This window comes from Trachinotus anak, unplaced genomic scaffold (genome assembly GCF_046630095.1).
Source record: "Trachinotus anak isolate AG129_WGS33_773 ecotype Australia unplaced genomic scaffold, CSIRO_AGI_Tana_v1 ptg000008l, whole genome shotgun sequence".
Taxonomy (NCBI): domain Eukaryota; kingdom Metazoa; phylum Chordata; class Actinopteri; order Carangiformes; family Carangidae; genus Trachinotus; species Trachinotus anak.
The window spans coordinates 7,291,607-7,318,476 of record NW_027273859.1 but is presented as its reverse complement, the minus strand read 5'-3'; the positions used below and the strand labels follow the sequence as shown (position 1 = coordinate 7,318,476).

The 26,870-nt window shown below is 41.3% G+C and overlaps 1 protein-coding gene across 1 annotated transcript; it reads left to right on the top strand.

Moving 5' to 3' along the window:
• The first annotated feature begins 1,258 nt into the window (after nucleotides 1-1,258).
• Nucleotides 1,259-23,383, top strand: htr7c (5-hydroxytryptamine (serotonin) receptor 7c). Its single transcript, XM_071482156.1, has 2 exons — nucleotides 1,259-2,107; nucleotides 21,238-23,383. Exons 1-2 carry the CDS (start codon nucleotides 1,641-1,643, stop codon nucleotides 21,974-21,976), a joined length of 1,206 nt encoding a protein of 401 aa, XP_071338257.1. The 5' UTR covers nucleotides 1,259-1,640; the 3' UTR covers nucleotides 21,977-23,383.
• Nucleotides 23,384-26,870: the final 3,487 nt, after the last annotated feature.

Below are 26,870 nucleotides of genomic sequence, written 5' to 3'. Positions count from 1 at the left end.
ACATCAGAAAATGTTTGACATTTTTTAATTACAGATCAAAATGGAAAACTTGATGGCAGCCTGCCTCATTCCTGTGAAAGGACATGTTTACTTGATGCTTCGGTTTTGTTAAGGTTCTTACAACCCAGTTAGAAAGGATTCAGGGCTTCTGAGCAAAAAAACGCAATGAAGTCACATGGGGCTTGTTTATTGGACTGAGTGGGAGTAACATAAATCCCTTACATTGGGATACATTGACCCATACATCTGTACTTACACCTGAATGCATGGACGGATTACTGAACCTATATAGCAATGGTCCAGGGACCCTTATACCTGACTGTGCTTATAGGGCCTCATTGTTTCATGATCCATCCATACCTGAATGCCTGTCTATTTGTTTGTGGTTCCACAAGGATGAAACAGCTCAATTAACTGTGAATAATTTGCAGCTGATTAAAAATACTCTTGTTGTGCTTTCTCCTAACCATCTGTCATTATTGCAGGTGTAATCCATACCTGTTAACCCCTCTCGTTACAAGACCCTCAGAGAGGAAGCCTGAAAGAGACACTGCTGACAGGCTGCTTAGCATAAGCCCCGAGAGCTTGCCTCAGAATCTCCCCCCCGCAGGAAACCTGACCCATCCTCTCTGACATCTACACATCTGTAATATCCTCCGCCTAAATGGGCCAAATTTCCCTGACAGCAGGAGGTCTAGCAGAAACTGCCAGTGGCCAGTGGAATTAATTTGATGTGACAATCATTACTGACCTGTTTGTCAGATTGAGGAGCGGGTAGTAGTGAGTAAAAGGCCATGGCTGTGGTGGCTCGCACATGAGGGTCGTGGTGGGGTATGACAGACTGGGGGGGGGGGGGGGGGGGGGTTGTGGGAAGCAGCACAGGCCCCTCCAGAGCCAGAGGGCATAAACACATCACAGCTGTTGCTGCCTGGACGATGAAGCAAGCAGCCAGAGTCCTGGGAAGCTTTCCCATATGTCCTTGTTGTCCCCCAGGGTTTTCTCTTCTGATTTGTCTTCAGTGCTTAAATGTGAGGGGCCAAGAAAAGCATCATCACATAACTCAATCACAATACAACAGAAAAGACTATTGTCTACCACAAGAGAAAATGCACTTTTTGTTAAGTGGTTTTGCTTTTGAGAGAAAGTCTATTTATAATCGGGTGATTTTTCTTTCTCCTGAAAAGGCTGGGCTGCCGTGTCTCTTATGTGTTCAGTAGGCTGGTCTGTGCGTCTTTAGTGACGCGTCACATGGTTAGATGCTGTCTGCGCAGCGCAATCCTCCAAATACAGTAGTTCATTTATCTCAAGGCGGCGCAGTGAGAAACAAGCGCTTCCGAAGCAGCCTGATTTAGAATCTGTAACTTTTTTTCATTTCAGAGTTTTGGAGCAGAAGTTATTTTGCCTCCTAGGAATGGACCACGCACGCATATAGCACTTCTTCAGACGGATGATTCTTGAATAGAAACCAGTCAAGAAGCCACCTGAGTTGTTGGCAGCTCTGATGTGGTGCAGCTGCAATATCCCCTATCTAAAACCACTGGACAGGAGCCGAGAGCAGGTTACATGTATCCAAATATGCGCGTAACTGGAGTGCACTGGCGAGGCGTCCCTTCCACTCCCACCGGGATAACGTTGTCGTGATGTTCAATACCTCGGGAATTGAGTTCACTTTTAACAAGAAAGAGGATATTTCCGAAGTTATCAATGGCACTCTGCAGCTTCTCTACAACGTCCTCGTCACCATTAGTCCCACAACCATGTGGAACGAGTCGTGCGGGGAGCAGCTGCTGGATTTCGGGCGCCCGGAGAAGATCATTATCGGGGTGATGTTGGCGATCATCACGGCGGTCACAGTCATGGGGAACACGCTGGTGGTGATCGCAGTGTGCGTGGTGAAGAAACTGAGGCAACCTTCAAACTACCTGCTGGTGTCCCTTGCAGTGGCGGACCTGTCAGTGGCCATAGTTGTGATGCCGTTTGTCATAGTGACAGACCTCACCGGGGGCAAGTGGCTTTTTGGGGAGGTGTTCTGCAACATCTTCATCGGCATGGATGTTATGTGCTGCACTGCCTCCATCATGACCCTGTGTGTGATCAGCGTGGATAGGTGAGTTTCCAAAGTTAGCAGCTGGACTGGAGCTGCTTCGACAGTGAGGGCTGCTCATTTTGCAACAGCACCAATATTACGCATGCAGTGCGCCTCTCGTTTAAAATGACACTCAGACCACAAATATGTGGCCTCTGATAAACTAGATTGAGGGAAGAAACAGTTCAAGTGTCAGATGAAGTAATGGACTGTAATCTAAAGGCATTTATTCCACCAGAGGTCGGCTTTTAAATGCCTGATCGACCGTTCCTCTGATTATCTGCGCGATTAAAGTCAATGATCCAGAAAATTAATACGCAGACTGTGATTAATTTATAGCATACTTAATTAATTTGCTTGAGCGGACCATGGGCAGTTTTTCCTTTAGGCATTTAGGATCAGCGTCTTACAGCTGCTGCGACTTTAATTCATGATTTACCATGGCCATTCATTTGTGTTTGGGGCACCTGCTCTCTATTATCACGCCCCCATAACATTAAAATCAAAGCAAAAGCTGCTGAGATTCACATTACACTCATGCAGCAGCTCACTTCTGAGAAAACTCAATGACTGTTTTTCTGTCTCACTAACTATGAGGATTATCACCTTGGTGTTTGGCATCATTATTTTATTAAATTATTCATGAAAGTGAGTTCCCACTGGCCCAACAGTTGCTTTAAATTCTGGGGGAAGTAAATCCCCCAGAATTTAAACTGGGGGAAGTAAATCTTGAGCACTCATCCTCACCAATCAAGATTCATCAAGATCCACTCTGCGTCTTGCAGCTCCTGGGAGTCTCTGCTCATAAAGCCGGAGCTGAGCTTGATCGCTTGTGACAAATAAGACATGTCCACTGCTCCCAGTATAATCCACAATGAAATAAAAGTCAAGTGGCTGGCGTTACTGCTCTCCTTCAGTGACATTAATGAAGAAAAGCTCATTGCATTGATCTGATTATTTCCTTCCTTGTCAGTCAGGTGTTGCACCCAGATTTCTGCATGTTTCATGCTGAGCAAGATGGACTTCAGATTGCTTGAGGAGCTAATCATGTTATGTGAAATACAGTGGTAACGCTGACAGAGAAGTGACTGTGTTTGGGCTGGTTGGTTAGGAGGAAACAAGATTAGTTGGGGAGAGGCAGATGAGCCTTTCAGAGGTTAGGTTAGAGGTCACAGAGGTCGCAATGACAACTGAAGATGGATGGACAGTGATTCTCATTCGTGTGCTATCTGTGGTCACTCACTCTGCTCAGTGAGGTCATGAGCTGACCACCAGTATGAAACCAGTTACACATCGCTCTGTGACACGCTACGATAGAATTACACTATTTTAAAATATACAAGACCTGAGTAGAAATAAACAGTGTCAGTGTGTGAAACCCCTCTGTGTCATCCAGCGGAGGTTAAGTGGAAATGTGGCAGATGTCACTGTCTGAGGTTAGAGATGTGAATTGCTCATAGTATATGCTCAGAAAGGACAAATGGATCCAACCTGTGAGAAAGTATGTCTGAAAAAATAAGAGAGGAGGATGATTGAATGTGTGCACACCCACCAAACCACATCACTCTCACAGAGCACCCCCAGCTCTTCTGCCTTTTGCCGGGCACAGGATTATAATGAGAATTTAAAATAAGGTGATGTTAGTTTGGGATTATTTCCATCTCTACACAAACTGTATAGACAGTTCTGTCAATTGTTTTCACTGATCTCCACAAAAACAGACTCACTTTAATTAAACGATGCAGAGAGTGTTTGGCATATGATTCACAATGGGAATAAAAGAGATAATTCATTAGGATGGGATTGGCCAATTAGACACATAATTAGCTGTAATCAGGGCCCTCTCACTGTCATCCAGGATTCCCAAGGACATGCTTTGCAAAATGAAGCTGAATAGGAGGAAGTGCTGCAAATGAGGCTCAGGACTGAACAGGTGTGTTTGTCAGGAATATACACTCCCTGAAGACAAGGTCTGCTGCAGAGAGGGATGCTGATCATCTCTCAGAGCTCCTTTAGGCTCACAGGGGGGAGGCCATATTGACAAGATGGCACTAGAGGAATGGTCCCTGGAGTGTGAGGCCAAGGATTTATGATCCTGCAGGGACTTGACAGGCCTGACATGGATGCTCTCAGAGAGACTGCTGTCATTCTGGTGGATTACAGTATCTGTGACGTTCACCAGTCATGTTAACACAAATTCAATCAACTACTTTTTGGTTTCCATATCATGTTGTAAAAGGGTATATTTCCTGTCACAGGAAACAGTGTAGGGAAATAACATTCTAACCATGGTTAAGGGTTGAAGCAGTATTCATCTTCCCACATTACCACACACTCATCTAGATTATAGTAACTCTAGTAAATTTAGAGGTGGATGACATGAATCAAATTCTCATGATATATGTAATTTTACATCATGGTGTCAGTGCATATCATGATATAACATAGCACATTTTCTGGAAAATCAATTCAGAAATTGTCAGTGGCAGATTAAACACCCAGTAAATCACAGCACTTTGTTACATTAATGCAAAAATCATATACAAATCCTATATGGCCACTAAACATTTGTGCTCATTGATTTGCAGCATTTTCCACAATTGCCTAAAACACTATATCATCTTTTGCATTCACCTCCAATATATGTATTATGAATCTAATGGAGGTAAAAAATTACCTTTTAACTTTCACTTTAATAACAAACAATGATCTTACATTAATTCCAAATCTGAATGTCCAACCTAATGCCTCTTTATATGCATGAAAAGAAGTAATCTACTACAGCAATATTTTTCCTTTTGAAACTTTGGTTTAGTAACTGTTCTCACACAATAACAGCAAGATATTGGGATCATGCCTAGGTCATGACAAGTAATTGCAGGCTGTGAAAGGCGTGTTTATGGATGAGTACCCATTCATCACCTCCAGCCTCTTTAAGTGGAGGTGCAACGCTGCAAACTGAAGATAACACACCACAGCATTGATCCAGTCACAGCAGAAAAGTGAATAAAAGAGAAGTTATGTACCCAAGGACGCCGGTCTGAGCTATCCCAGCATGCACTTTCAGCAAAGGCTTAGCCGCTTTCGTGTCCACTTCCCGTTAGTATCTCTTTTGGCTACAGTCGGTTTTTACCTTCACTGAGAGTAATATGTTGTATGTTCAATAATTCAGAAGTCAAATATGAATGATTTATTCACAATAGTGGGAAGAGAGCATGGTCGTTTTCCTGTAGCTCCTTAGACGTCTAAGAAAAGATGTTGCTTGAGGAATGGATGAGCTCAACATAGCAAGCGACAGACACTGGTTAAATTTGCAAATCAAATATAGCCTGGCTGAACTAGCTGGGAACTTGTGGAAGATGGATGTAATATAGGTCAAGAAAAAGTATCACATAACTCCAGTGAAGTAAACTTTTCCACCAGTCAGACATCAGAAAATACAGTGTAGGTGTGATCACACCCGTAAGCTCCTGCAGGGGATTTGAAGGGAGGAAATCACGCTAGCTCGGGAGCATAGATGGCAGCAGGATTAGCCACAGCCTTCACATCCTTTCTGCCAACTGGTGTGTCACTGATGAGCCAAGTTCACACACAGCTCCTGCATCGACCCGCCCTCCACATCTGATAATATTTTTGTGAGGTCAGCGCGTAAGTTTGTCCCAGGAGAGACGGCGCTTGCTCAGTGCAGCTTGGGAACATCTACCCGCAGCAGACACAGATGACTTGACCTAGCTGATGCATCCTCAGGTAATGTGATGTGACGCCTAAGCTTCACTCTCTCAGGCATTATTCTCTTCCCACTTGTCGGCCACCTTGCCGAAATGTGGAGGATTGGACGTTCCCTGCTAGGCCGGCGCCACCAGATCAAAGGCAGCTCATGCTTGTGAAGGAATGCTAAATCGGGACAGCAAGTGTGTTTCAGGACTAAAAAAGATGTTACACTGAATACTTAAATCCTATGATCGCAACCAGTTTACAGAGGTTTTAGAAACCACAAGGGGCATTTTTAATGTTACAAAGCACTGCAGCTATTTCATACTGGGAAGACAAACCACTCTCATCTTTACAGAGGAAACAACATTTAAATTTAAAATCTATCACTGCCCATATCCTGTAAACAAGCTCTTCTTCTGGAGCAAAACTGCTGTCAATGAAAATATTTCAGAGCACCATTAAATAAAAATGCTGTGAGAAGGCATTTGGAAGGTTAATCATTGATAAGTGCTGCTTGTACTATCAACCGCAGTTCTGCTTCCACCCTGTCTGACTGTCTGTTTGACTTTTAGTACAGATGCACATGAAGTGAGGGACAAATTGTCCACTGATCATGTGATAAGAGAAGGTTGTGTGTGTGGGAATCGACCTTAAGGAGGATGAAATGTCCGCCAAATCAAAAGGAGGAGAGCAAACTGATGGCAGCTGCTTGTTGTTTGTCTGTAGTTCTTTACTTTAATTGGAGGTTTGGTGCTGAGAGTCATTGCAAAGGTTTTTAGGTTACACACATCAGATTCAGAGCAATTTATCAGAGCAATACATCTTTGGTTCATTAAAAAAGCAAATATATTTAAAGGAGCTATCTGTAAGTTTTGCTATTGCTACATAGCTAAAGTTCGCATTAACAGCTGTTTCCAAACCAGTCTAGAAGAAACGCTCAGTTCAGCATCTGTGCTGAAGTTAACACGCTAACCTGATAGCCCCAGCCCGACTCACTGCAGCCTAGGCTCTTGTCAACTACGATCACCACCAACTGCTAAACTCAGTTCGGTGGTTGAGAAAACTTATAAATAGCCCCTTTAATTATGGCTTGTTATCAAATCTATGACAGCTACAGCAGGTACAGCATGGGTGTGGATCATGCTATACGGAATTCACAGTATTTCCATATTTAGCAGTTTTCATCCTCTGTCCACCTACTGATGCCATGTGAAATGAAAATAAAAAGAAAAAAAAAGTCATTACCAACAACATTTGCAAGCACAATATTTGTGCTGTTTGATGCCAGGAGTGACTAAAACACAGTGCACATTGTGCATAATATGGTTATCATCCACACCCTATTTGCCTTTACTTCACCCTTGTCCTCACTCTTTTAATTGCATTCTCACTTTGGTCACTATGAGGGTTAGGGATCCTCCTAATTTGCAAGAAAGGGCAGAAACGCAACATCAAACTGAAAGTGATCTGATAAACAGGAGAAGACAATGAGGAAGAAGTCAAGAATGATAATCTACAGCCACCTTAACGCATGGTGAGGTTGCACTTAAAGCAGAGGTTTGAGCAAAATGCTAACGTCAGCACGACAACATGCTCACAATGACAATACAATGTGTTGTTGTTTGGCTGGTATAATATTAGTTGTAGATATAGCAACAGTTTGGACCCAGGTGGTGGACTCTTACAGCCTAGTGGTGTGACAATGATAACCCTGCACATCAGGCTTTTGCTCTGCGTGGACTTCAAGTTACAGTAAACATCCTATTCGACAGCCCTTTGCAGCCGTGTGGAGAGCTTTGGTGGGATGATTAAAATGATAGTTTGTGTTATTTGACATGGGGTTGTGCGAGGTACTTATCTATAGTCAGTGTATTACCTGCAGTAGATTAGGATCAGCGTGCTTCCAGTTTAGAGAAGCAGCCGGGAGCACCGGCACAGAATCTTAGTGATGTGCTGCTGTGGACAGGGTCGGCAGAAAACTAGCCACTTAAAAAATACCAACAGAAAAAACTAATAAAACTAATATAATTTTAAGTGTATGCTGTATTTTAAATATTTCCACCGCTTTATCTCGCCATCAAACAGCCTTTTCCAAAGGCTGTTCCAAAGGACAGGGTTGTTTGATGGCGAGATAAAGTAATTAAAAAATTCAAAATAATGTGCGCCCCTTAGCTTTTTCTGTGGGCATTTTTAAGTAGCTAAAATTTTTTTTTTTTCTGACCCCGTCCACAGCAGCACATCACTCAACTTCTGTGTCGATGCTCCCGGCTGCTTCTCTAAACTGGCAGTGCGCTGATCCAAATCTACTGCAGGTTATACACTGAATATAGATAAGTGCCTCACCCAACCCCAGGTCAAATAACCTGAGCGATCACTTTAAGGGGGGGCACTGAGACAAAGCCTTGTGCAGAGAGGCTGGCCCTTACAAGGTACTTGGTTAGAATTTATAGTAAGAAAAATTATATTTGAAACTGCTACATGTGTTTAAACAGCACAGAGACTCATGTGTCACTGATGGATCACATGCTCTGTGATTTGATTCATGTTTTTGATTTATTGGTTGACTTTGTTCAGAACCACTGAAATCAGATTTTCCTACATAATTAATCAATGAGCTCTTGAATCAGATCCAGCTCTGCATCATATTTGAATATTAGAAGTGGTATTGATGGATCTTAGACTGAAAGGAAAATATGCAGCCAAAGTGCTATCACAAATGAGAATTAGGTCATGAAGGAGGATGTTCTGGCCTGTTCTACTGATGTTCTGAATAATTTGCATATCCCTCTTGTTGGGTAAAAATCATCTGACCCCAATTTGATGTTTCTGTTTTACCTCACTGAACTGGAATTATACACAAGTATTGATGTTTTGAGGGAGTTTTATGAACATAGGCTTGATGAAAACTGTTAGAAACCCTAGGGAAAAGCTGGGGACCCCCACCCTTCATATGTCAGCAGCAGTATCGTTATGTTACTCTTTCCTTTGCAATTTGACATGGAGGATAATGGATTAGTAATCACTCCAGAGACAGAGTTTTATTTTGCTATTCCCAGCTTGTCACCCTATTTACCTAGCATTCTCCGGGGACAGGAAGCATGAAAGGGCAAAGAGTTGCATGGCTTTACTGTGGCATAAATCATGCTTTATGTTTTAGCATAACAAAGGTGGGGTCTGTTACTCATCATGATTGAACAAAGGGCCAGCAAGCATTTACCAAGTGGTTAGATAATGGGTTTCCTGTTGTCAGAGCCGAAAGACTGCAAACAAGCACAGACACGCGTCATGCTGTGGATTGCAGATAATATGTTTTGAACATTTAGCATAGCGTTGCTGTTGCAGAATAACGATGCAACTGAATATTTATAAGGGCCACTGAATCGAGCAGTATGAATGATCCTATTAGCAATTGCTGAAGTTAACTTTTTCAACCTGTGACCAATCTTGAGCATAAAATATAGGTGCCTCTGGTTAAACCTTTACTATAATACTCCTAAAAGCAACAGCTTTTAAAAGCAGTTACTGTATCTATACAGACATCAATTAATTACCTCATGTTTCTCTCCCCACTCTTCATACATGTTCACTGCTGTGCATCAATCCATTGTAGTTGTCATTTAATTCTAAACTCATTATCTACGAGCGCTGCATGATGGAAATGTTCAATGTCACTTTGTAGCTGAATTTTGAACTTTTCCAACTGAGTATGTATTCCAGCTGTGAAATAGCAAATTGAGTAATGGCACCTCCATCACTGCCAAACTGCCCTTGAGCAAGACACTGAACCCCAGAACTGACTACTAAGTAGGTCAGTGCGCTGTATGTATGCAGCCCAGCACTTTTTGAAATGAACTGGGAAGGGGAAATCAAATGTGTCATCAAATGTGATCCAGTGCATGAACATAGACGAGAGTGGAAACAGTTGCAAAAAACAATCTCATCGCAAGATCATTTAGTGGCTGTTCTCCAGCAACTGATGGAGTCACACCTGCGAAAAAATGGAAAATCTGAACATCTGCAACTCCATGACAACCGTAGATATTAGATGCTGTTAGAGCGACGTTGTGGTTAGATTGTGTTTGTCAGCTGTAGAAGCATCCTTAAGCCACCTTTGCACAAGTTTTTGGGACATGTGTCTGCTGGTCAGTTTAGCTGTTAAACAACACAGCAGTGAACGGTGGATGAACGAACTAAAATTTAAAGGAGCTGGTAAGCAGTGTTGGGTTGGGATTATGTGGGTGTGTGTGTGTTTGCAAGGATGTACACAAAGGATTAGGCCCGGTGAGACACCAGAGTTTGTGCTATATTTACAGTCTCTCTATACCACCCCAAGGGTCAAGTTCAAGTGTGTGTTTGTGTTCAGCACCTTCTGTTATTTTCCTGTTGTCTCTCCTCCTCCTCCTTTCCTCATGTCTCTGTGAGCTTGCCAGTCAGTGTGTGGAGCACCTGGGTGAATTAGCATGAACATTAGCTATCTCCTACTGTCACAAGCGCCAATCTGTAATAAAACCCCACATTCTCCCGCTTTTGAGTAAAATTTGTGACACGCTGTCGTTCCATGTGGTGTATTGCATGTGAAGCAAAGATGGATGATTTTAGTGTCACTGGATGCTCCCCATAACCTGTTGTATAGACAAATAACCTTTTTACAACAAAATTAGGTATAAGCGTTTAAAAGAAAATGCTGCAACCCATTAAAAAAAGACAATAGACTCCATTTACAGTGCCAGCCTGAGAGGACACACACAATATCACCACATGCAGTTACAGAGCACACACACGCACACACAGACCCAGGGGAGGAACAGTGAGCTGCGAGCTGCCACGCAAACTGGTAAATGGAGCCGTCGCATGTCATCCCCGGGTTGGTGCTCCCAGTGTTGGACTCTCCGTGTGAGACATTTTGATCTGTGATTGTGTGTTTCTTTTGGGTCTGCACTTCACTCTTTTATCACGGAGTGCAGTGTAGCCATGATGTGTCTGTATTAGCAGCACTGTGCTCTGCAGGTAACAGGTCTGTTTACAGTGTTTGTGCTCTGAAAGGCCTCACGTGTTTTTACGTCAGTGCCAATCGGAGCTGGAGTCAATAAATGCCCAAATAGATGCTGACAAAAGGTGGATGTTAGTGGTTTTGGACAGTGGAAAAAGGTCCACAGGTCGATAGATAGATAGATAGATAGATAGATAGATAGATAGATAGATTTTTATCAATTAATTAATATTAACTACTCGAGTGATATTTATTCTCCACTAGATTAAATATATTTTAACTGCAAATAATTGTACACCTAGATTGACAGTTTCTTAGCCATCATTATGTGCGCTGCTTTGGCAACACAAAAGTGACCTTCACTTTACTGGATCAGTATTATCAGTGTTATTACCTTGTTGTCACAGCTGTGTTTGCTCACCTATAATGGCATTTTGTGTGTCTATCTTTCAAATTAAATCTCGTTGAGATTAATCCATGTAAAGATGTAATAGTGTACATTTAAATCTGTTTTTTTTTTCCAGTAGGCAGAGGCTGAGTAATTCAGAATTAATTTCTTTCTCTCGCTGCAAGATAATAAATAAATAAATAAATAAATAATAAAATTGCTCTAGTAATGAATATTCCTGTCATCAGTCATAGTTTCTTCGGGGTGGTGCATACTGCTCAGACAGGAAGGTTCCACCTGCATATCTGATGATCTGATGTGTGTCGTCTGGTGCAAAATCAAATTACATTCACTTTGCTTTCTCTGCTGCTTTCATTCCTTTTTGCATGAATCATTATTTTGGCAAAGCTGAACATAAACTGCATTCCCTTTGTACACTTTTTTCTGATTGATTTATCAGTTGCACATTTTCGATTAAAATGAGTCTTGGAATAAGGAATAAAGAAAAGTTATGAGTGTAGAAAAATGTTTAAGATTTGAGGCGTTATTGAGGCAGATGAATGAATTTGAATGAATGGATCTTTCCTTCAGAATTTGTCAATCACTGTGTTGCTATTTCTCATAATGTCATGTTGTATCTTCCTTTTGAAGAGACGCTCAGAGGATATGCTTTGCAATGATACTTGGTACTGAAAAATTTGTTATTCTGTTTTTTTGGGCTCTTGAAGCATTTTATTTATTTATTTATTTTTTATCATTCTTAGTCTGTGTTTGGAAAAATAGTTTGAAACCTGAAAGAGACGTATTGTAGCTCACGGTTGGTTGATGTGTGAACATTTGAACTGAACATATTTTTATTTATCATCCTGTTTGCGGCAGATAAGAATTTAATGTAATGATACTGATTTAAATTAGAATGTTGTATTTATGTTTCTTTCACTTGTAATTATGCTGTTAGGCCTCCTGTTTTATGTCATTTTATGCTGATATGAGCTTGAACGTGAATAATTTGGGGATTTTGGTTTTGGTTTTTGAGGATTGCTGTTTTGATTTTCTTCTTAATAAAAAGTGGACCAGGGAGATATGACATTGGAAATATGGTTTATGGATAAACATGTTTCAACATTGATTTACTGTATCAGAACTACATCATGTGTGCGCACAAGGTGAATTCTGGAGCTTAAATGCAGAGCAGCTTTTTAATCTTAAATTAATACAGGTTTGGATTTTTTTTTGAGAAGAGGTCTGTGATATTTTCATGTCCTGAAAATAAAAGGTCAGTGAGAGAATAGGAGGTGGAAAAAAGCACAGTACTCAACTGCTGCTGTTATGTTAGATGGTGGTGTCTACTGACTCGGGAACAAGTTAGATACAACTCCTCCTCACTGTCCTTTTCCATTTGCCACGCCACGAAATGATGACATATAATGGGCTGTGCAGCTATTTCAGCTATACTAACTGCTGGCTACATGCCAAACTGGAAGAAAGTGAGTCGGCTCCAAAGAGGAGCTGCCTGAGGTATCCTTGGTAACTAAAATTGTTCAACGTTTTTTTCTAAAAGGTCAGAAGGAAAACAGGAGGAAGTGAAGAATGAGATTCCTCCCCCACATTTCAGACTTTCCTCTAAGCTGATTTAGTTTTGGAGGTGTCCTTTGAGAGACACTTGGACAGAACCAAAGGGAAGGTGACAACGATTTGGGGTGGGGATGTGAGGGGGGGGTGGCTCTTCACACTGGCTCTCTCACATCATCATGACAGGAAAAGGAGAGGAAGATGGACTCACTGGCACACACTTATTCACCTTCCTCTAACAGACTTTAGTCTTGTAAAATGATGAAGAGAGAATTAGCACATTTAGTAATATCTGAGAGAGAGATTTGGGATCTCACTGAATGATCAGGCAGCTTTCAAGGAGTCACTGCCCATAGAAAATGTACATTTTGGTGGTCAGGTCTGTAATAATGCTTCATGTAAAATATTCCACTCAACTGAAAGATTTTCTGTCAATGGGATGCATGTACATGTGCAAATGTAATTTTCTTGAGAGAGAAAGCTCTATAGAGGTTTTGTTGCTGCATCACAAATCTGGTCAACATGTCTGCCACCATAATGTGGTGTCCATTAAAGAACTGACAGGCTAAATGCATAACAAGATGGCAAAAAATCCATTCACGAAGTGAAAGTAAATGGTGTGACGAGGTAGATTCATATACTAATGTACACTCTCCTACACCTACATTTATTAATTTAGATGACACAAAAAAGTATTTTTTCTTAGCTCATCTCATCCCATTGAAAACACTCTGGCTCAGATCCAGGAAACTGTGCACACCACACGCTTATACCCATAGGGCTACACCAGCCGAAAGACCAGAGACACAAGCTTTTGTTGAGAGGCTTCCTCACAGTGCCAGGAAAAAAAAAACAAAACAAAAAAAAGCCTCTTTGTTGTTACACATATGTAAATTTAGTGTGTTAACCTCATTGTTTTGTTTACATAATAATTATTTATAGGTGAGACCACGAAAATTAAGGTTGGGACCAATTTGCTTCAGCTCCAGAATATTAACTACAAGAAACAATAAGACTTTCTGTGAATTTATGAAAGAGGACTAAACAACAACTAATGGCAGTCTGGGCATTCAACCAGGTGGGACCAACTGGAGAATAAATGTCAGTAACCATTTGTAGCACCAAACAAAATAAGTTGGCATAAACCCAGATACCGGATGAAACATTTTTTAATGAATAATTTGGCAGTAGCCGTCAGTGATGACTAAGTTAATATCCTGGATACTGGTGTGCTTGGGAGTACGCAGTCCTTTCTTTTCTCATTCACTCTAACTCATTCAGATCAGGCCTGTCATGTTTCTGTACAACTAGTATGCAACAACAAATACTGTACATTTTGGATGAGACATATCTGGCAAGATGTTGACACTGAACATAAGTGTAGTGTAAGTAAAATGCTCCCTGATTTTGCCTTTCATTTGTTTCCCAACATATAGATACAGTTAGATAGATAAATTCTGTGGTTCATTCAGTCAAAAAAAAAAAAACCCAAAAAAGTTAGATGTGAACATAATCCAGACAGAAGTTATGTTTGTCACCATAATGTAAATGAAAGAAAAAGTTTAGTACAATATAAATGCAATTTCTGGGGGATATGGTTGACTGGAGAGATGATTTGAGTATGATGCGCACTTAAACATAAAAACATAATGATAAAATGAACAGCACATAAGGCCTCATTGTCTAAGCTTAAGCTAATATTTTACAGCTTAACCACAATCTTTAGTCAGAAATTTTAGTCATTATCGAATCACAAATCCACCTCCTGCAGGGGCAGTAAAAAACACTTGCTAATGACTGGAGCCACACATAACACTGGTGTCCAGTTTGTGATAGCTGAGATCACAGATAGAAGAAATATGTGTGAGTGCTGAGGAGAGCTGGGAGAAGCTCTCTGCTGCTGCTGTTATCACAATGAAGAGGTCGAAACACCGGTGAGAGATCAGGATCAGATGATGTTGGTGGTACAGGGGGTCCAAAACCTGAGTTGAAAAGAGTACAATGTTAAATAATGTGAGCGGTGGGAATTGCTGCCAAGGTTTTTTTTTCAACTTGAAATGAAATGTACATGCTATACTCAGCTTTGCAATGTAGTATAGGCATGTGTGGATAAAGGCAGTATGTCAGACCTTGAAAATAGAAGTTTGACCAAAAAAAATTAACTAAAGGTTGAAGCTAGGAAATTGAGATCCAAACCGAAGAAAAACAACACACAGTTTTACAAGTGCTGGACTATTTCTTGTCCAGGTGCAGTAACTTCCTGGAGTCTCCACTGTTAAGACTGCAGAAGTCTTCAGTGTGTCGTTTTTACAGCAGCAGAGTACAGTGGTACATTTTCAACAGATATAACTTGTTAATTAGTGAGCTTTAGAGGCGCTGCTGGAGTTTGTTCCCTTTGGACAGAGCCAGGCTGTTTCTCCCAGCTCCCTGTCCTGATGCTAAGCTAACCAGCTGCTGGCTCAGGCCTCATATCTAACGTACAGGAAATGAATGCAGTTACAGTCTTGTCATCTCACTTGGCAATAACATATTTCCCAAATGTTAGTGAAATAATAATGAAAATTTACTGGCCAGGTGTGTGGAAACTTCCCTCTGCTTTTGTTACACAGCAAATGTACTTCTGTTCATTTGTGTATGTACAAACAAGTCCAGCACTATGAATACTTCCAGAGAAAGACTATTAGAATGTGTGCACCTCATTCCCATTTCCATAATTACTGCATGTCACCTCTCATTATCACTGGACTCTTTTCAATCCGCCTTCAAGTGTGGTTATTTGCGACAGCTAAACTTTTGCCCTCAGACGTAGTTAGACATTATTTTGAAAGTAGCCTTCCCTTCAGTCACCTTGCTGTGTTTTTCTTCAGCTCAACAAAGCTGAACCCTCAGCCTGTGAGTATAATGCACAGTCATCGTCAGTGGTTTCAATGAATTAGCAACGCAGTAATTGCTTTACTGTGCTGCTGAGTTTATGCAAAGTTTTTCAGTTGCCGTATCTCCTCCAGTCTGTTACCCTATTCTCTATGCTGCTTTCATCTTTTCTGCAGAGCCTGTAGGGTGTTTGCTTTGTTGTCCAAGGACACCCAGCTCTGACAGGGATGGACACGATGACTGTTTTAAGGGGAACTCCATTTATCACTGTAGCACTAATAGCTGCCCATCATCTCTATTGCTGTGAGAGCCATTAAACCACCGACAGGAACAGGTGGTGTGCTGCACTGTGAGGGCCATAAAATATCCACACTAACGCTTTACAACAATTAGGAGGAAGTAAAACAGACATCATAAAGGTGTCAGGACTTTAAGTCAAATGAGTGGATGCACTGTGTGAAGCTAGGTGTGTCATTAAAGTACACAATTATTCTGAAAAATAGCTCACCATTTAAAAAAGCTTACCTAACACAGCTAGTAGGGCATATTCTTTGGCATAAAGAGAAATAGACACATTCAGGACTGCAGTCTGTTTCTGTAGTGTAGCCACCTGCTTCGTTTAATTGTCCACAACTTCTATCATTCCTCTGAAAGCTAACATGTCCACCTCAGCTGACTCCTTTTTAGATAACCGATATTTTCCTTCAGTTGCCATGAAGGTTTGGATATGGTCACCTGGGGTATGAAGTGAGACTCTGAATGGCACTGAAGAGGACACTGTTTGAGATTTCCTCCTGAACAGAAGACTACATTTTCTTTGGGTTCTGGCAGGGTATGTTGCCTATCTGGTTGGGAGTCATGAGTCAGGTTCTGAGATACTTCTTCATCTTCTTCTTGTTCCATCCAAACAACATCATCATCAAATGAGCTGCTAGTGAGTGGCCATTATCCTTGCTAGCTCCGGCCATAGTCTGCTCATGCTAAGAAATAGAACTTAAGATGTGGTGAACTAGTCTAACTTGATGTAAAGACTTGTGCATGATGGCAACTATGTATTCTTATCGATCGACTCTCAGTTTTTGACGTATTTGAAGGTTTTTCAATATCAGCTCAGAGCCCACATAAGGTTTGAGCACTCACATCCGACTCTTTCTTTCTGACAACTCTTCTGATAACCCCGATACTAAAGTGATCAAATGTAATTGAAAGTGGAATTAGGTCATTAGCAGCTCTCTGGATGGGATAGATATTACTCAGGATAAGTGGGAACATAATGATGGAAAATATGTTAATTATGTGTAATTTGGCTTAAGTGAAGTGAAGTTAAGTGACATCTGCTCAAAATTCTGCCGTCACCTCTTTAACATCTGGATATTTAGATGTTCGCCAGCAGACATCAAACCTATAAATGCTCAGTGAAAATAAAGTATACACAATTTTCACCTGTGAGCTTTCTGGTAAACTTGCATATTCGACTAGACCATAATAAGTGCCATCAGTTATTCACAGACTAGTCGACACCAGTCTGACCTAAGCTAGCAGTTACCTGCAACAAATCTGAAGGAAGAAGTACGTCTGTCCAGGGATGACTCACTTTGCCTTATGTAAGAGTCTAAATGAGATTAAAAAAAACAAACAAAAAAAAAAAAACCAACTGCTGCTATTCATTCTCACTTATTCTAACCTTAAGCTGAGCAGAAGTCAGAGAACAAACAGAACCTGAAACAGAAACTGAAAAGAGCCGCAGTATGAAACAGATGGGATTGCTGCTTCGCTTCCTTTCCTTTGCTCTGTGAGACAAGCAGCTCAATTTCTGTCTACTGGAGGTTCCTCAAATAGAATAGGAGAGCTGAAGCACTCCTTGAGGACTGAGGACTTGCTTTCATTTATTTTTTTTTTAAAGAGAAACCTTACATGGGTTTAAGATTAGTCCAGCTGGCAAAACCTGTTATAAGAACACTGTAATTTCAATAACCAAGCTTATAAGCCTTTTTAAAATAAATTTAAAATATATATTCTGCAGATTTGCAATAAGAGTTTTTACCATGGATTGTACAAGGAATTGGGTGTTTTCAGATTTCCCCCATGTTCAGTACTGTCATTCACTTTACATGAGACAGACCAAGCATGAAAGCGTGTGTGTACACAATGTGGACGGCTGGATAAAAGGCAGCCTCTCTGCACATCTCAGCTCTTGAGGAGACAGTTCTTTAACAAAAACGGTCCGATTTCAGGTGATGTGAAAAAAGATATTATGCCTGAAATGGGCAACCCTTAACGTTTTCATAAACTAATTTTGGATTGCCCTGAAGTGCAGGGACAGGAATTATAAAGGCCTCAATACTGAGATGAGTGAGTGAGGATTGTCCAGTGGAAATTTTCTGTGGGGAAAAAGGTAATTTGACAGCCTTTTTAGGAGAACCTGTTCTAAATTTACCACCACACCACCGAAACCTAGTGCAGCTTGGTAAATATTTCACTGTGTATCCCCTCTCAGACATGAAAGGTTTCAGAGGTTTTCCTGGAGATGACTGATGACTGTTGCACACCAGAGCCAGTCACAGTTTTTCAGCACAGAAAATACTTCACTTTACTCTACCCTATACTGGTAGCCTAGTGGAAGTAATAGAATTCTCCATTAGCTCGGGCACACTGTTTGCCTGAGCAGGGTGATCCCTGAGGGCTGCTGTGGCTGTGGATATGTCCCAAATCCTCCAGAGATATGAAAAACTGCTCTAAACTCCCAGTGTGTTTCACTGTTTCTGTCACAGCACACACTGTTTTATGGAAGTGATTAAAACCCTTTTCCACTGCTTTAAGCTTGACTCTGTGCCTCTTCTGAGGCATGAGGTATCCATGGGGTTTGACATATATTATGGATTTAGTATAACATGCTGCAATTTCATTGATTTATGCATTTGACTCTGATTAATTAAACATTGCAGAAACTGTAAAATATATTTAAATATACTGTATGTCAGCAGTTACAGTTACTGTTGTTTTAATACATCTTTATGCTGTATTATTTATGTTGCATGTTACATTTATGGAGCATTATTCTGGTATATTCACATATTGGACATACTGTCATGTGTTAACTACTCAGTAGACTTGTTTGTTGGTTGTGTAGGTCTATATAAGCCTTTCATTTTTGCTGTATCCTGTTATTGCCTCACAGGGATCAGTAAACTTTAATCTCTTTGTGTCAAAACACACAAGATAAAAGCAACGCAGGTCCCACAGATGTTCACATGAGCTAATCCTGCTAAAATACATCCAGGAAGCTGTGTAATGAAGTGTTAAAATGCGCATCTTTTAACACTTATCCAACCTGGCAGTCGTTTGTCTCTAAGAGGATGGTGGAAGGATTTTGCATCTAATGAGAGTCAATTGGAAAACAGCTCTGCCTTCTGCAGGTCTGAATATGAATCATAGGTTGTGGAAAACTGCCCTCCACTTCACACAGACACACACATAATCCAGAAATAAGCATCACAACCATCTTCATTACTGAAGAATGCCTTCAGAGAGGAGTGTTGCATTACTGGCTATCCATTATGTATTCCTCTGAATTCCCAGAGCATGGAGTGTACCCATCTCACAATCTGTCTTGTATCTATTTGACAGTGCTCGCCTGGATGTGTTCAGTCCCTCCTGTAAAGCTTAAGTACATTTTAAGTGAGAGTTGTAAGGCAGTGGTTGGAGGGATTGGGGTTGAATAAACAGTAGTTATTATGTAATATTCACTGAGCACAACTAACCCGAGCCAGGGGATGCTTGAGAAGGACATGGTAATTAAGTGTGGCACCTGAGTTTATACAGGAACCACAAAGTTACTGGCTGGGCTTAAGATATGGGATTCCTCAGGAATGGTATTTACTTTTGCTTTCACTTCCACGCAATACAAAATGTAACTTACAGAAATGAATTTATTTTTGACTGAAACAAGCCATGTGTATTTGGCTTTTTGTCATTCTCGTGTCCCATGGTCCTCTATACCACCACCCGTGCTGCCACAGGCGACAAAATAATGACACGTCTCAGATAAATGATGGTCGTTTCACTTGTTGTCATGGAAACACTGACAAATTCTCATACGACTTGCATGCAGGTTACATGCCTCAGGTGCCTGTGGAATTATAAACAGAGGCCAGATAGGAGCTGAAAAAGAAGACTGAGTTCACTTGTGGGGCAGTTACAGCCAATATTGCCCTTTCCAAGTAGTTCTGATCTAGATCAATACCACTTGCTCTGTGTGTTGCCAGTTGTTAACAAGCTGTGCAGCAGAGATGCCAGACTACACTACATAAAAACCAGTTAGCTTGTGGCAAGTTGAAAATTTGGATCAGTGTTTTTTTGTATTTGCAAACAACTTCTTGTTGTTCCACTGTGTGCCAGCAAAGTCTGGAATGGATTCATCATTTTGCCATCTAGCGTGTTTGACAACAAGGTTGTGCTACTGCCTTAATCTGCATGTATCAGAAGTACAGATTCTACACAGTCCCTTGGCCTTTGGTACAGACACATTAAAGCTCATGTGTTAAGATAAAGTAACATTTTCAGACCAGACAGGATGTGTGAAAGCCCTGAATGTGAACTGAAGAGTCCCGACTGAGCTGAATTTAATTTCCACACAGCTGATAGCATCACTGGTGGACGACAAGGCAAATTGGCCACTGCTCCCTAAAGGTTTTTATCTTGTGATTAACAAGAGAGTGGAAACCAGAAAAACAGCCTGGAGTCCCAAATACACAGCTCTCATCAATGACGCATGTGATGCTGATGAAGGCTGTGGGCATACAGCCAAAACACGCTGTGATGTATATGCTGATTTAGCATTATGTGAGAATTGTGGTTGTTTTACCAGTTTTGTACAAATCCAAACCTTTCACACCTCACTTTCTTTTTCTGACACTGACAGCTGCTAGTTGAAACCACTGCGATGCCTGTTTGATTGATAGCTCCCTGTCTACCTGCTAAACTCCTCCAACGCCAGGAGTTTAGCAAAGAAAACAGCTAATTGCCCACCAGGCAGTGACAGAGCTGGTGACCTCTCATTGAAATATCTGTCTTTGACATGAGCGGGCATGTATTTAATGCTACTACACAGCACTTTCATCTTAATGAAGACAGGCAGCAGATTCTGTGCTTCAGCAGAGTGCCAGAGAGCATTACATGTGAGTAAATAATCCTCCTTGATTTTAAGATGATAAAGCTACTGTACTGGACAAGGTATTCAAGTGTTTTAATGGAAGCTTCCACTGGTGCTGGGAGAAGCCTTCAAGGCTTTTTCTCAGAAAACCTGTACAAGGTCGTTATAGTACCTTCAGCCAGAAACGCTTTCTGGCTGCATTCAAAGGAGACTGTTGTGGTGGATGATTGGGTCAAACATAGTACTTCCATCCATTTGTACCCTGCTTGACTTTGTTAAGTTATTATTCTTTTCTTCATTTTCAGTTTTCAGTTGCTGTTTGGTCTGGTTAAGGCACAGAAACTACTTGCTTAGGTTTCCATTCTGCCAGAAAACAAGGCAAAGGTCTCCCATCTGTGCTTTCCTATGCTGAAAAGCTGCCTGGGAGTCAGTACTGATGCTTCTCTCGTCTCCTCTCCTCGCAGGTATCTGGGGATCACACGGCCTCTCACCTACCCAGCCCGGCAGAACGGTCAGCTGATGGCGAAGATGATCCTGGGAGTGTGGCTGGTGTCAGCATCCATCACCCTGCCACCTTTCTGCGGCTGGGCCAAAAACGTCCACACAGCCGGTGTGTGCCTCATTAGCCAAGACTTTGGCTACACCATCTATTCCACAGCCGTAGCCTTTTACATCCCTATGCTGGTCATGCTGGTCATGTACTACAAGATCTTCAGGGCTGCTCGCAAGAGCGGCGCCAAGCACCGCTTCACCGACCTTTCGCGGCGTGAACGCCTTGAAACGGTGGCTAATGAGGCGCTGCGCATGCAGGGCCTGAAGCCACCTGGTGTGGCGGAGGAATGTGCCGCCTTGTCCCGCCTGCTGAACCGTGAGCGCAGAAACATCTCCATCTTCAAGCGGGAGCAGAAAGCAGCCACAACGCTGGGGGTGATCGTGGGGGTCTTTGCTGTGTGCTGGCTGCCATTCTTCATCCTGTCCACTGCCAGGCCCTTTATCTGTGGCGTGGAGTGTAGCTGCGTGCCCATCTGGCTGGAACGCACGCTGCTTTGGTTGGGCTATGCCAACTCCCTAATGAACCCCTTCATCTACGCCTTCTTCAACCGAGACCTGCGCTCCACTTACCGTGACCTTCTCCGCTGTCGTTACCGCAACATCAACCGTCGACTGTCTGCCGTGGGCGTGCATGAGGCTCTCAAGGTGTAATGCCGGGCACTTCAGGAGCAGATCTTGAGTCTCAAGCAGTGGGTTGATGGAGGCCCTGTGCTTGTACACTTGGTGAGTCAATGTTGGTGGCTCTCTGGCCCCTCTGCAAACGCAGAGAGACAGCACGATCACTTCAGCATGTGACTCAGTCATTCTATTTTGGGGAAGAAAATCATAGAGCGTACTTGATGGGCTATTCAAATCAACACTGCTTTTGTGCACATGCCACGATTCTGTCCTGGCTCCAGATTTATGATGGGATAATGTGCTGACAAAGGAAATGACATGTAAACACAATCAATCATCCCAGGACTTTCAAAGAGAACAGAAAGCAAACACATTTCTGTATAATATCAAAGTTGATGTTTGATAAGTGAAAACATGTTTTGTGCACAGTGTCTAATGAGCATCTTCATCAAACATGCATTTAAGGACATCCCAGATTAATCTCAAACAGGAGGTGAACACTTTGAGGTGTATTGTGCTTTGTGTGAGGATTAAATATTATTTATATCACTTTATCTCCAGTCATAGCTTTCAATTTGGTTCTCTCACTAAATTTAACAGGATCACTTTAAATGTTTCACTAATGTTTAAAATGTGGTGCCAAATGAACGGAGGCGGGTGGAAAATGGTGTTAAAATGCAACATGAAGGGAACATCCTCCATTCATGAAATCTCAGTGTTTGTTGCTAAAAAAAGAAACTGAAAGTAGTTTGTTTAGTGTCTGCATGAAACATATTTGTCTTACATGCCACTGTATACATAAATCATAGAAGATTATGAATAGTGAATGACAGTTTGGCAAGGTTTCCATGTTTCACCCAAATACTTATTGCACACTTGAATTCAATAGGAACTCAGAAACCATGTGTCTGAAACCATGATACCGTGGACTGTTTTCACTCTTCTTATTTTGCCTTGATGGATCTCACTCCACATTTGGCTGCTGACTTTCTTGGACGTTACAGCAGACTAAACCTGTTGAACTCTGCAGTTTTGACTTTGAGAATTTACGTGTTCCTCAGACTCTTTTGCTCACTGGTTGTCGACAGTGTTTCTCTGTCCTTCTGAATCAGGATGTGGTCACCTCCTTCCTGGCTACATGTCTATTTAAACTCTTTGGTGACCTTTAAGAACCTGTGTCAAAATGCCATCAGTTGAGCAGTGTGTGCTTTTTCTACCTCAATTTTTTTTGAGATTACTGTACATTTCCTTCAAACAGATGTACTGCTGTCTTGCATCATTTTGTAATTAACTGCTATTTTATATTGTGTAAAATCAATCTGTCTACAACTGCTCTGTGTTTGCTCTGTTTGACCGCTTTGTCATTCCCTTCAGAAACAAGCTGGGGAAGTGGCAAAGCATTTCACACATTGTAAATAAAGAAACACAAGGTTAAAATACCATTGTGGCCTACATTGCTAACCTCAGATGATATACATTCATGCAAACATAACTGGTTCAGCGATGGAGTTATAGTTCTTCAGATTGAGAATCAAAAGATCTATTTTCCCCCACATTTTCAAAGAGGAGACAGTCCACACAGGCCCCCTTTTGCTTCCCAGCCCCACAGAGCATATCCTCATCAAAAGCCTGACACCATCAGTTTGTTGTACAAAATTCATCATCCTCACTGACTAGACTGATAGGTCTACCATGAGGAATAAGGGAGCACCTTAAGGCCTGCTAGAAGCCTTTAAAACATTCATAGCATTAGAATTAGCACCAAGGCCATCATGCTACTGCGAGGACTCTGGAGATGTGTTTGAGGATGGTGACCCAAAAAAGACGCCTTTATTCTCCGTCTGCTTGGAGCTAAATCTTTTATTCAGAGTCTGGGTGACATCTGTCTGTTTGTCTGCATGACTGAAACTGTCCTGTAGAAACACAAGGATGAGGTAGAGTCTCACATGTGTGACGTGTTGTGTCTTGTGCTCAGAAGGTGTGGACTGTCGGTACGCAACCCAGTGGGGAATGAGTTTCACTTAACCTCAGAAACAGAGAAAAGACTGGAGTAATTGTAAGTGGCAGTCAGGTGTAAGAGTGTGTAAGGACAGAAAAATAAGAGTCCATATCTGATGTTTTATAACACACTAAACAAGACTCACTCTACATCCACAGTTTTCTCTACTTCAGGCTGTACAAAGGGCTTTGAGGTAAATGCTAACATCAGCCTTCTAACTAAGCAATAACACCACTTTGTCCACTTTGGAGCCAAAAATCAAGCTGTAAACACTAGTGTCATAGTATCACCTTTTAAGTTCATGTGGTGACCTTACACCACCCATACACATCCAGCACGTACAGAACAACATTAGCATTACGAGTAAGTAATGTACAAACAATCTTCTTTCTCCTTTTCGTTCTATTGGTCTCCACCAATTCCTGATGGAAATGTCCCACTCTATAGCTATAGAGAGCCAAAATGAAGTGTGGACCTCTGTGTTCTGGTCAAAATCCCACTGACATTTGTAACAGCGCTGATAACTAAAAATAAAGGCTTGTGAAAGAACCTTACTCAACAGTATATTGTGTGATTTGCTTTATATCTCTAGATAAAGACCATAGGAAACTGCAGGAAGGAAGAAATAAATAATCTAAAACTGTTGTTTATGCTATATTTATGTTTTAGTGGCCTTTAACAAGCCACATTTCCCACAAGCCCTTGAAGTTCACAGGCTAAACTTCACAGCTCAACAGAAGAGATGAGTCCATCTCTTCTGTAAAAGACTGTAATAACAGAGCGGACGGATATGTAGAGCAAATCAAGTTATGGTGTTGTAGTTTTTCTGTGCTCACAAAATGATAGCTGTTAACCTTACAGTAAAATCATGAAGTTTTCAATTTCTTATAGCAAATGCTGTAGTGGATGATAATCTGTCATGGATACTTCATTTTGTCAGATACACTGATGACAGAAAAGCCGAATGAGACACTGCACAGAGTTACAGAAGGCACTGAAACAACCCAGACGTGACGTCATAACTTCAGCTTCACTGTATTCACTAGCTCACTTCACTAACATCTCTTAACTCTGTCTATCTGTTGTCTGAGCCAAACAGTCAGCTGAAAACTATTGAGTCAGGTAATAAGTATTTGTGGGTTCATCACCACAAGATGCCCTGTCATCTGATCCAGTGTTATTATAAAAATATCTAATATATTTGCTTTAACATACAGATTTTTTTTAGATAATGTTTACAAAAGTCACCATTTGGTTTAGCATTTTGGATGCTGACAACAGGGAATTAGCACTTAGTACGATTCACAACAGAGGGTGAAGGAAACGTCATTAGTTTTGCAGTTATTTACTCACAAACCAAGTCTAATTTTACTGCTGTTGGCGTGATATGAAAAATCTGGTGTCATCAAAAGTTGGTTGGACATTTCAGTCTGGTATTGATGTTTTGATATCATTACCAAAACATCACTGCAGGTGTTCTAATAATTCACTTGAGGTAAGTCACTATAAACCTATCAAGAACATTGTTGCTGATGGGGAGCTAATGGTTTGCATCATGTGTATATTGTGCCAAAAAAAGTGACATTGTTTTGTGTGTGGCTGCTTCCTACAGGACCAGTTCAAATTTTCAAAGCTGTTTCAATATTTCTACTGTGTCATGACATAATATTTCAAAATCGGCTGCTCATTTGGGTGCACTTGGCCAATTCCTGCATGTTACCGTCTGTCAAATGATTCGGTGGGACAGTTCCCAATTAGAGCATAAGGACTTTTCTAATTATACTTTTCATTCTCACTATGAGTATCTCTCCACTGAACACTTACATAATTCAGTTCTGATTCAATAATAAAATAAACTCATATCAGAGTCTTTGGGAAAATCTATTTAAATGGGGCTTTGTGGTTTAATTTGTGCCTATTTGGGGTGCAGTGACATAAAAATGTTTGAAACTCCCTGCAGTAAAGAGCAGTAACATGGCCTCAGCCAGCATGTTGACATTTGTTTTAGCACATGAAATAGCAGGCAGCCGTAGTAGAGTTCGTGTACCTCCCCCAAAACGTCCACTCTCCCAGCAGCCATGTCAACAGGCGTTACTTTCAGGCTATGAGCACCATTGCGCCTGAAAGGAGTGCCTCTGTCAGTGTGGCTTGCCTCCTGCGCTGCCTCTCAATGTGTGTCATCACTATCAGTGAATGGGGGAAGAAGGTGAAATGTTTTCCTGTGATGTAGTACATTCATCAAAGAAAAAAGGATAGTAGCAGATGTGTCTTTCACATATGCTGCCCACAGGCTCAGTTGCTAGCTCTGACAGGCTGTGGGAGCTGATGGGGGAACATACAGTGTTGCTTTGCTATTTTTAATCTGCCCCAGTAATTAAGTGGGGAAGCTTTGATTAAGCATGGGGAAAGAGAATTAAAGCGCTATGATTTCACTATCTTGCAATGTGTCCCTGACTCCCCCATATGTAAACACTCAGTTACGGAGGAGAGAACGATGGTGCTCACAGCAATAAATGAATAAATATTCTTACTCTATACAAGTAACTACTATCCATTTTACTACCCCTGCTGACTTTTATAGAGTAATACGGGAGTGAAACAATCTGCTCAAAAGAACAAATCATATATTTTGTAACATATGATTTATATAGTTGGCATAGGATTACACAATCTTGGTCTGTCCTGTCATAAATTATACATTTTCATTCAAGTTTACATTTGTTTGTTGTTAGTAATATAATGTCCTGTGTGTGCTGTACATGACACAAACAACACATATGGACTATATCTTTTATATGTGATGACATGTCTAAAAAACACAAAACACAAGATATTCAGCTGTTACATAGAACATATATTCTTGTACGTCGCCTGATCTTGTATGAAATCTTTATGAAAGAGTGTGTGATTGTAGGTCTGTTCAGTATG